Source organism: Herpailurus yagouaroundi, unplaced genomic scaffold (assembly GCF_014898765.1).
Source record: "Herpailurus yagouaroundi ecotype Mexico unplaced genomic scaffold, PumYag 140, whole genome shotgun sequence".
Lineage (NCBI taxonomy): Eukaryota > Metazoa > Chordata > Mammalia > Carnivora > Felidae > Herpailurus > Herpailurus yagouaroundi.
The window spans coordinates 41,010,732-41,022,956 of record NW_024412395.1 but is presented as its reverse complement, the minus strand read 5'-3'; the positions used below and the strand labels follow the sequence as shown (position 1 = coordinate 41,022,956).

General features: G+C 39.9%; 1 protein-coding gene across 12 annotated transcripts in view; it reads right to left on the bottom strand.

The window, feature by feature from the left end:
- The window catches only part of TANC1 (tetratricopeptide repeat, ankyrin repeat and coiled-coil containing 1), a 238,137-nt gene that overhangs the window by 81,994 nt on the left and 143,918 nt on the right, over positions 1-12,225 (bottom strand). For 9 of the 12 annotated variants that reach the window (XM_040476354.1, XM_040476355.1, XM_040476356.1 and 6 more), the window contains one exon: positions 8,147-8,251. The exons of 2 other annotated variants lie outside the window; for them this stretch is intronic. In XM_040476354.1, the coding sequence (XP_040332288.1) occupies positions 8,147-8,251 (105 nt within the window). Of the gene's footprint in view, positions 1-6,072; positions 6,301-8,146; positions 8,252-12,225 lie in introns of those variants that run through there. One more of the 12 variants, XM_040476366.1, reaches the window with a different exon arrangement.

Genomic DNA, 12,225 nt, shown 5'->3' with positions numbered 1-12,225 from the left:
GAACTAACTCTTACTACAAAATTATCTCCAAACCAAAATCCAATGGGGTACTCTAAATGGCAAGTATTTTCATTCATGTAGTTAATACTAAATCACTCATCAATAATAGGTGTACCTTACCCAAAACAAGTGGGATAAGTACTAGAGAGACATCATCTCTTAGCAACACTTTATATCTCACAGATTTAAATATCCAAGGAATTTATGATGGCTGCATTTGGAGTTGAAAGGATAATTGGCCTCATACTTCCTGGACTCTATTAGACAAATGGGGAGTGATATTCCTTCCCAGTAATGTTTTCATGGAATCTTCAACAGGACACCATTATGAAATAACCAAGTGGAGGAAGGCAAAGAGAATTTTTCAGGTCACTTCTTGTCTCTTGTTAACTACCCACACCTTGTTGGACTACGTTTGGGACACCAACCTTCAGGTATGGTCCATAAATGGACCACCTTCCCAATTACCACCATCCTCACTTCAAATCCACTTGTGCCCCTTATAACCATCCCCTTATCCTTCCCTACAGTCTCAGAAGAAAGGACTTCTCCTGGCCAAAACTATTCTGGACCACTTACAGCGTGAACTTCTGTAACCCTCAATTTCTTCATGAGGGAAGTAGCCATAACCCACTTCTTATAGGTTGTGAGCTTAATAATAATAATAATAATAATAATAATAATAATAACAAAGAAGATGAAAAAAATGAGAAAATACCTTACACACCAAGCATCTTTGAAATAAGATGTGATATCAAAGTTGGTCATTATTTCTACCAATTTTAACACCAAGAGCCCACTTTCTCACTATTATTTCATTTTCTGGTGTCATGGATTCCTATCTATATTCAACGTGCTTGTATTTTTCTTACCTATTAAACATAGTTTTTTATGATTCTTCTGCCTTATTTAACTTTCTATGAACTCACTATTCCTTCATGACAACAAATTTCCTTCCTTTTTCTAATTATCAAACTGTTCCACGTTGGCCCACACTTAACTGCTTTCATTTTTATTTTTAAGTTTATTTCAGAGAGCGAGAGAGAGCGAGCACACGCATATACTTGTGTGTGAGCAGAGAGAGAATCCCAAGCGGAATCCACATTGTCAGCACAGAGCCTGACATGGGGCATGATCCCACAAACCACGAGATCATGACCTGAGCCAAAATCAATTTACAAAATTGAATTTACAAAAACAGTTATTTATAGAGGAGCATCTATCCGTGAACCTGAGCTGACTCTGTCAATAATTGGCTTCTAGTCCTTAATACAAAAACATAGTTATTGCACAAGTTGTCTTTAAGCACTCCACCTCATTCACCCCATATTAAAACTGTCACCAAATCTTACCACTTCCTCTTCCAAAATGTCTCCTGAATTAGCCTTTTTCTTTCCAGTCATACTGCCACTTATCAAGTCTTCATCCTCTCAAGTCTAGATAACTATCGGACTCTGGATCAATTTTCTCATCTTTTTAAAAAATTTTCACCGCCTTCTTTTCCTTCCTCACAGCCAGTGGTTCTCAAACTTTTTGTCACACTCTTAAAATCGAGGACTCCAAAGAGCTTTGGCATATATGAATTATTGATTTTTATCACATTAGAGATTAAAACTAAGAATTTTTAAGAATCAATGTTAATCCATTCTAAGTTAGTAAAACTTACATGTTAAACATTTTTAATAAAAAATATTTTGGGGGGGCGCCTGAGTGGCTCAGTCAGTGAAGCATCCAGCTTTGGTTCAGGTCATGATCTCGTGGTTGCTGAGTTCGAGCCCCACATAGGGCTCTGTGCTGACAGCTCAAGAGCCCAGAGCTTGCTTCAGAGTCAGTGTCTCCCTCTCTCTCTGACCCTCCCCTGCTTGTGCTCTCTCTTTCTCTCAAAAATAAATAAAAACATTAAAAAAAATGTTTTCCCAAAGATTTTAATCTCTACACTCAACGTGAGGCTCACACTTATAACCCCAAAATCAAGAGTCACATGTTCTACTGACCAAGACAGCCAGGCACCCCCAAAATATTTTCAAAGTCAAGAATGGCAGTGTTTTACACTTTTGCAAATTCTTTTTCATGTCTGATTTAACAGAAGACAGCTAGATTCTCACGTCTGCTTCTGCATTTAATCTGTTGTGATATGTTCTTTTGGGTGAAGCATGTGAAGATGTGTGGCCTCAGAGAGATATGCAGCTGGGAAAGGGAGGAACCTTCTCAGTTAATTACATTCTTCTCTGATACCTCACCAAAACTTGACAAGTAGCAATTTCTTAAAGGTTAGTTCTAGTTTTGACTTTGAATCCGTATCAATATACTTTTTGCACTCTGTTACAATAAAAGTCCATGATCTGTTATAAGCTTCAAATGGACTTAGTTAGCCATGCATGATTTCTTAACATCATGCATTGGGTGATTTGGAAAATATTAGTTTCGCAGATCCTATAAGTGCTGACACATTTATTATACAATACCAAAATATCACATTCATTAATATCTCATCTCAAATGAAAAGTCCTGAGAAGCCATCAAACTCAACGTGACCAGTGCAAATCCCAAAAACCTGATTTTTCACTTGAAAGGTCAAATTTTATCATTGGCAACTAATCCCTGTCAGTTTTTTTAATTGAAAGGATGTGCTCATTTTGTTCTTTTTTTGAGAAAACGTTGTGCCAAATACCCAATTCTGAATAACTCTGGCTTGCCAGTCATTCTTTCAAGTAAAAATGGTGTTCCATTAAAAAAAAGTGGCTAGGTCAGCTTGCAATTCAAACAGCCACACAAGTGGTTTTCTCTGGGACAACCATCACACTTCAGCATGCAGCAGACTTGCTTTATGGGGACTTCCCATTTTATCACACAGACTATTAACAAGATCAGTCAAGGTCAAGATTTAGTAACATTTGTTATTTTCAGTGCTTTGTCAGGGATGTTACCCTGCGAGTTATTATTTTTAATACTAATGCATGGTGGTGAAAAATACCACTCCTAGCTCTAGTACAGCAGGTGGCCCTACCTCAATGCACACTAAGGCATCAGAAGTCTCACCAATAATTGCTTTTGTACCATCAGTGCCCATGTCAATGCAAGAGAAATGGAAGTATATTCCTAATGTCATTATGGAAAGAGTTTTGACTTCATAGACCCCTGTAAAGGTCTTGGGGATGCTCCTAAGTCCACAGCCCATACCTTGAGAACCTCTACTCTAAGTCTTCAACTGTACTAAGTTCTCCCTTTCCTTTAAAATCAGTAAAAACTAGTGTATGTACGCCTCTCAACCTATTAACTGATCTCTCATCTTCCCTTACTTGCTCAAAGCCTTGGGGTAAAAAGGCAATGGTTTATCCTCACCAACTGCATTTCCCTTTCACCTACCTGCAACTTAAATTCACTCACCTTCACAAGCCTCCTGAAACAGCCCTGTAAGGCACGGTAATATTTTTCTTTTTAAATGACCAATCTCCTCTTTTGACTTTTCTATAATTTTTGACCTTGCAAATACATCTGTCCTCCAAGGAGGAAAGTGGCAACTGTCATAACAGACACTCAGAGAGGAAATCCATGGTTTTCAGAATTACTGTGTGGTCCTGAGGATTCTTATCCTACCCTTTTGCTGGTGCCTCTTTCAGCCAATTCACAGCTCATGAATAAAATACCAAAGTTTCTCAGTCCTCTCCTCTCAGTGGCCTTTTTCCCAGTCTAACGCATCTCGTTCCATCACATTCCCTCCAAACAAAAGGAAGTCCAGCTCATACCCAGAACTTTTCCTTGAGACCCAGTTTGAGTTTCCAGTCGTTCAGTGGGCACCGGTGCCTACATGTTCCACCAGCATCTCAAACTCAACGTGCCTGAAACTGAACTCAAACCAAAACGGATGGTTCCCTCTCTTTCAGTGCCATCTTAATGTCACCTCAAAGCCTTGAAGTCATCATCTTTGTGTCTTCAGCTCCCAGGTCCATGCAGTTTCTCAAGAATCTTCCTACTCATCTCCCCTTCTTTCCTGATCCTGTTCTCATTTGAGATCTTACTCTGTCTTACCTAACTAGTGACATCTCTTCCTAACCATCTCCCTGACCCTAGTCTCTTCTGTGCCCCACTGCATTCTATACTTTGTTGCTAGGTAAATCTTAAGGCAATCAAGTCCTTCCCAGCTCAGCTCCCCCACCGGCACCCAACACCAGCTTGGATTAGTCAACACTACTTCCCTCTCCTGTTATAGTCACTCTGCGTATATAGGTCTTTAAACCCCAACTAGACTCTAAGGCTCCATGAAGAAAGAACCTATGCTTGATAGCCCATCTCAAAGAGCATCCGACATAGTGCATTTCACAGCATCAGAATTTAATTAATATTTATTTAAGGAAATGCAGAATGAATGGATACTCTACCTCTAATCTCTCTTCCATAGCACATACAAGGCACATCTTCCTTCTATGCTTTCATCTAACTAAAACCTTATTCAACTATTGGTCAAATGGCCTACCACTATTCTAAGAGGCTGAAAATTAAATTAGCAGAAGCAAGGTTACCTCTTGGTAAAGGAAGGGGAATATGATCAGGAGGAAATATAGTTATGTCTTATTTCTTAAACTGAGTAGTAGGTAGATAGGTGCCATGTTCTTTATAGCTTTTCATTCTCTACATCTTTTTGAACATCTGAAATAATCAAAAACATCAGGCACCAGTATTTAAACAAATCTAAAAAAAAGCCTTACTCCCCCCAAGATAGTTGTGCATGTAATTATTCTGCTGTTTCATACATGCTCATTTTACTTCCTAACTATACTGCCAGGTGAGAAGTTTCATCATGTTTTGAGATTGATCTTCACCAAGCAATGACTCATTAGACTAAAATTTTCTCACCCCTCCCCATCAAAGCTTGCTCAAGTAGCTAATGACAGATGGAAGCAAACCTAAACGGATTATGGTTGCCCCTAATTCAAAGAAACATAGCTGTGAATCCTATTATAATTTAATAATCCTCTCTAATTTATCTGGGGTTTATTTCCCCTTTAAGGCAGAAGTATTGTCTTGTGGGTAAATGACATTCTCCCCGTAAACAATATGTTGGTTTAGCAATAGGAAGCTTATTTGTAAAGACCATATTCTGTATGACACACACAGGTTATTAGAACCATTTGACAGGAAAAAGGGGATTGTATTCTGTTTGAGGAGCTCATTAAGTCACTCTTTTTTCCCAGAGTAGAAAATGCTATTTTTCCAAAATATTTTAAAATATTAAATAAAGTATCTTTTTCTAAAGATGTTTCCAGGTGAATGTAAATTTTAATAGATTCTTGGTATATAATAAAAATATTCATCTGCCCATATCATATAACCCACTCCCCAGGTAGCTAAAATATGCAATTTCACATAATTATAATTACTTACAAGTTAATGAACAAATTCAAAGTGCTTGTTGGTTTTGTTTTACTTTGATTTAAATTTCAAACAGCTAAGAATCAAGAATTTATGTAGCTAAACCATAAAACGAGGCAGCTTAGTCTGGGAAGGGTATTTCAAATATTCAGTAGTAACCTGATATTTCATGAGCCTACGGGAAATTTCAAAACCATTTCACAAAGAGCTGTTATTAACAGCGTCCAAAAACGCATTTTAAGATATTAAAAAAAAAAAATCCCAAAGAAAATATGAAAAGTGTAAGACCAAGTTTTGAACTAAAATTTAAGTGATGATGTTTGATATTAAACCCTAGAAATTAGGGTTTGCCCACCATACATCAGTACATGCTTGGGTTAATACCCAAACTCAATTAGTTTTAGTTTGCTCCAGCCTCTCCTTTAGGTTCACTGACCTGGACATAAAATTTACACTTTAATATGGCAGACTTAATTAACGCTATTGAAATGTAAAGGATTCCATGGGGATTACAAAATACACCATCCTTTACTAATTGCCAAGCTAAATTGTGTTAAGCGACCACTTTCTCAGGAACCAACAGCTAACTGCTGGGGCTTCCACCACCTTCATGGCTATCCACACAAGACCACATGATTACAAACATCAACTTTACCTCTCTCTCTTTTTCTGGACACTTAAAAAGAAGAAAATGTACCCTACCTGTAGACAAAATTTCTGGTCCATGTTCACAGCCACTTGGTATGTCAAAACTTCAGCCCACTAGGAGACTGACGATGCTGAATCTGAGAGCTAGGGTCTCAGCAGTGAGGACACATGCAAAATGCAGGCTGCGGGAGCAATATCAATCTTTACGCTTGAATTAGCTCACCTGGCAGCCAGGCACGAGAATGCCTCCTCCCCCCAAGAATGACAGCCAATTCTGCCTTGGGCAAGAGGAGAAAAGTTGACAATGGGAGCTATTTATAACATCTTTTCTTTGCCCAATACGATTCTTAAATTTCTCCTCCATTCGTATCCCAGAAGGAGTCCTAAACTCTCAACAGAACAGGACCTCCGCGATATTCCCCACCAGAGAGAGAAAGGTAACATCATGGCCGTGTTTGGCCAGCCAAAACACCAAGGGCATAAATAACCAGAACTTCAAAGGCTCTGGTGGGTGGTGATGAGGGTAACGGGAGGCTTATTCTGAAATGGGCAAACAGCTTGGCAAATTTGATTATTGATATTCACTTCAAAGGATCAGATTTTTACTTTCCTTTCAACCCCCAGAACAGAAATGACAGAACAGATCTAAAAGTAGACACCCTGCACACGTGAATTCACCACCAAGAGAGTCTTCATGTCTATAGGATGGCCATCCTAACCACACACCACTGGGGACTCTCCCCTCTTTACCACCACTCCCGTGGCACCCTTGTCCCTCCTCAGCACAAGTCTTAGTGTAAACCTCTTACCCAAACCAAACAGCTAGATGTCTGGACAGAAGGGAAAGGGTAAAATTTCTCATGCTAACACACAGGCAGCAGTATCTCTTCCCTGCCCAGAATGCCCAGCTCCTGGCCCTGTCTCATCTCCCACCCATCCTAACTCTTCTTATTTTTATCTTCTGCCAATTCCTCCTCTTAGCTCATTTTTAGGTTTATTTTCACCACCATCCTATTCCATTTTCCTACCATATCCTCCTCTGAACCACTCCATACTATATATCAGCAGAAACACAAAATGCACACAAAGCAGTTACAACATCAAAGAGCTATATTCCTGACTACCCACAACTGGGGCAAGGAAAATGCCAGATGTCCCATAGTAGAAATATGGGGGAGTTTTCTCTTTCAGCATTACTACACAAACTACTGATGTTGTATGACATTGTATGACAAAGTATTGACATTGAAGATAGAATGGGCTTCTCCAGACGGGCCAGGATTCATAACCACAAGTTTCTGCAGGAAAATGAGATACAAATTCAAAACATTCAAATTAAAGCCCACAGAGTTGTGACTTGGGGAGCCTCTGCTACCCCCAGAAAAGAACAAACAGGTAAATTCCCAAACTGATTAAAAAAAAAATAAAGAACTCTTGATACACTTATGAAATGCTATCATTTGTAATGTCTGTTAGACATGTTTCCAGATCTAGGAAAAAAGAAATATATAAAATATCTCTACTAACGATTTCAATTAATTTGGATTTTTTTTTTTTTTTGGCTCTTACTTCAACATTCCCTGAAGAACAACTTTAGATCTAAAAAAAAAACAAACAAAAAAAAACAAAAAAAACAAAACAAAAAAAACTTTCAAAAGCTATCAAATGCTTTTAAGAAAGCTAGTTATCAGAAACTTGTCTAGTGAAAGTGCTGGCTTTTCAGCCAAAGCCATGTTGAATACTCTAAAACAACGGAGTAGCAAAAAAAAACAAAAACAAAAACAAAAAACAAAAGAGCGCCGGAAGCAATCTTCTGGCGGGCTTTCCTTATTCCCACCTACCCCCCCCCCCCCCCCCCGCCGGGGAGGTCAAAATTGAGAGGAAAGAAGACTCAACCCTTAAACAATGCATATGCACCCACTCAACTATTCCTATACTGTGTATATAACTCCAAGAATTTACATTAGCTAAACAGATCTGTATAACTGCAAAAGGGGAAAAAAATCTCCCAAATACATTCAGTTTGGCAAAGCTTCCTCCTACAAGAGGCACTCAAGTTTCACTCAGAAATGGAGTGTCATTATGTAAAATCTTTAGGAGGGGGGAATTATTGAAAACACATTCTTACCATTCTCATTGGGCTCTGCTGCCTTGGACACTTCTCTGAACGGTATTATAACTGCATCTCCAGGCACTCTGGGGCTTTCCACATACTTGGGCTTCCTGACGGGTCCTGCAGTGGAAAAGATCTGAGTGTGGCTAATTTTTTCCAGACGCAAACAAAGCTTCAGAATGTACAGTGTGTGTCCTCACCAGGACCCAAATATGCCTAAAGGAAGAGCCGGCCCCTTCTCCTCCCTTGAATACACACACGGTCATTTCAGTACAGACACGGGAATGTCCAATCTGAGCTGCCAAAGTAGAAATGGGTAAGCTCAGTTTCGAGAATGTAAACTCTGACAAAAACAAAAGCCGCTCTTTTGCTATGAAGTTTCTACAGCTGTCGTTGGTGTACATCAAGTGAGTGATTTTGACATGTTCAAACCTGGACAGCTTTTGGCAAAGGGTTTTTTATTTGGAATTTGTCTCTAACTGGGACAAAGACGGTTGGGTTGCTTGGTATCTCCAAAGTCAGGAGGCAAGGATTACTAACAGCCAGGCTGAAAGATCAACACACTCTGAGCGACCACAGAGAGCAGGCATTTTATCAGACTGGTGACGCACGGCAATTGTGTGGGGCACAGAAGGCGATGGTTTTCTTGGCACATGACAGAGGCACCTTCAGAAAAGCAGAGCAGCCAGTGCAGCAGGCAACTGGGGACACAAGAGAGCCCGTGAGTCCAATCTCTTACCTCCCCCTCAACCTCAACTTATCATCAGAAAATCTGGAATTCTCAGTAAGAATGGATAGACCCCCTCACACACATTGGTGGTGGCAATGTACAGGTGCAGCCACTTTGGAAAACAGTTTGGTAGTTCCTCAAGAAGTTAAACAGTTATTGTATGACCCAGTAATTCCACCTCTATGTTCACACCACGTCCACACAGAAGTTTGTATACTTGTGCGCACAGTAGCACTATCAATAGCCAAGTGTCCATCAACTACTTATAAAATGTGATATCCCATACAGTGGAATCTTATTGGGCAATAAAAAGGAATGGAGTACTGATTCATGCTACAGCATGAAACACTATGCTAAGGGAAGGAAGCCAGTCCCCATAGATCACATATTGTAGGAGTCCACTAGTGTGGAATTATCCAGAATAGGTAAATTTATTTATTTTTTAAACTTTTTTTTTAAGTTTATTTATTTTGAGAGAGAGAGAGAGAGAGAGAGAGAGAGAGAGAGAGAGAGAGAGAGAATCAGTGGAGAAGGGGCAGAAAGAGAGGTGGACAGAGGATCTGAAGCAGGCTCTGTGCTGACAGCAGAGAGGTTGATGCGGGGCTGGAACTCATGAACCACAAGACCATGACCTGAGCTGAAGTCGGATGCTTAACTGACTGAACCACCCAGGCACCCCCTGAATAGATAAATTTATAGAAACCAAGTATGAATGGTTTTCAGGAGCTGGGGGATATGCAGGCTTGTGGGCTAATGACTAAGGGGTATCAGACTTCTTTCTGGAGTGATAAAAATGTCCTAAAAATAGTGGTGATGGCTGCATGACCTTAGGAATATACTAAAAACTTCTACAGGGTACACTTGCAGTGAATTGTATATGTGAATTATATTTAAATAAAGCAACTTAAAAAAAGAGCGCCTATTTTATTCCTTTCAAACAACACATTTGTTCCAGAATCACCCACTTTACTCTCATTTTCCTTGGTTGCCTTAAAGTGTGCTTTTAACAAGGCCACAAAGGCAGGGAACATTTCACACCAGTAAGGGACAGGATGGTGGAAAAAGTGGCAGATGGGTCGACAGCCCTCCCTCCTGCTCAGCCCTGAGCCATAGCCCGGACTCTCTGGGGTCTCGCCTCTGTCACGGCACACTGAGGTGGTGAATCCGGCACATCCTGAGCACCCTTCTGTGTCAAACATCTTAGGAGTCTGAGGAGTTCCGGTCAGAATATGGTTTGTGGTGAGAGATGCTGCCATCTAAAGGCTTACTGCAAGAGCATCTACATCAGTATAAAAATAATCCAACTCCCCGCCACCTACAGTGTACTACAGATTAAAACAGGCTACGTTATCAAAGAAGCTTATGGTACTTGACAAATAGGGCTATTATTTCAAACTTTAGAAACCATGGTTTTTAAATGGCTAACACAGCATTTAAATCACATGGCTATCTCCATAATTTATGTAACCCTGTCAGAAAGAGGATTTTTCAAAGGTTAAAATGGAATGCTTATGGGGGAAGAGGGAGGACCTGCTCACAATATGAATGGAAGATGTAGGCTATACAACAGAATACAAAGCATCATTCAGATTTTATCTAAAAATACACATATCTGTACGCAAATATGCATGGAGAGAAGACTGGTAGGGGAGGAGGGCGGGGAGGGTAAGGGGATACTAAAAAGTATTTGCTATTAGAGGAGCCAGAAACTAGAAGAAAGGGCCCTAACAGGGCAGGAAGAAATGGAACCAGGACAAACATGAGAACCTTTCTACACTTTTGGTTCCTGACCTATTATCTACGGTAAAAGAGATGGCTGGCGTCTCTTCCCCCATCATCTGCCCTAATAAAGAAGTAAAGCCCTTTACTATTATTGTCCAGTGATTCAAACTGCCCCAACCAGCATGCCATTGCTCAGGAGACACCTATAAATTTCTGCTCACCTTAACTCTTCAGAGTATAAGGAACAGCAAATCTAATCAGATCTATTTCCAGGCTCCAATCTACCTACCCCACATATCCTTCAAAAATATTTTCTAACAGTAAGTACTCTCTTAAAATGTGGGCTACAGTAAGTACTCTCTTAAAATTTCACATGGATGAAATATGAATGGTTTCACATGGATGGTTTTATGAATGATTGGAACATCGAACCCCAACGTCACCCAGAAACATCATCCAGAGCCTTCAGAAAGCATCCATGCCCATCCTTTCAATTGTCTAGGACTGTATTTTGTTCATAGGTCAATTGCTAATGATAAGAAATACTCAACATTGAGGAGTGAGGGTATTAAAAGCAGAGCGTCTGGAATTGGGCAAACCTGGATTCAAACATGGTCCCTAGCCTCCCCCAACTTGGACCTCAGTAATACCCCAGAGCCAAAAGATGAACACGTAAGCCTCCTGTTCCAAGGGGAACATCCATGAGAGCAGAGACCAGGTGGAACGGATTCCCAGGATTGGCACAGTGCCTGGCACAGTAAACAGGGATGCAAGATAGGAAAGGAGACATAGAATATACCAAAGGAAATAAAACGTGTATTCGGTGGACCCACAAGGCTAAGCACTAACATACATTAATTCATTCAATGGTAATAACTTTGGGAGAAAAGCACTATTTCCATTTTTAGGTCAGGAAACCGAAGCTCAAATCAGTTAAACAAGTTGCTCATAGCCCACACATGGCAAAACAGGAATTCAAATAGTTCTGTGGTCCATGCAGGTTTGAAGCCCATGTACTCAACCACCACTCAGTACTTATAAAAGTGGGAAACCCAGATAAAACATGCAGTCCTAGAAAAGGCCAGAGCAGGGGAAACTTCTACCATCACCTGGTCATCCATGGACTTAGCAGAGTCAACAAATATTTTATTCATATTTATTTGTCTCTGATCACCCCTTTTACTAGGAGTTGAACATTATGAAATGAATACAGGCTTACGTGAGATAGTGCAGATCTTGCAATAAATTGAGTCAAATGAATTTTTTGTTTCTTAGTGCATATGAAATTATGTACACACTGTAGTCTGTCACATGTGCAATAGCATTATGTCTAAAAAACAATGTACATACCTTAATTAAGAATTACTTGGGATAAGCACTGGGTGTTGTATGGAAACCAATTTGACAATAAATTTCATCTTAAAAAAATTTTTTTAAAAAAAGAATTACTTTATTGGGGTGCCTGGGTGGCTCAGTCCAAAGCATCTTTTGATTTCAGCTGAAGTCGTGATCTCACAGTTTGTGAGATCCAGAGCCTGCTTGGGATTCTCTTTCTCCCTCTCTCTCTCTCTGCCCCTCCCCTGCTCATACACATGCTCTCTCTCTCAAAATAAAGTTTTTTTTTTTTTTTTTTTTTTTTTTT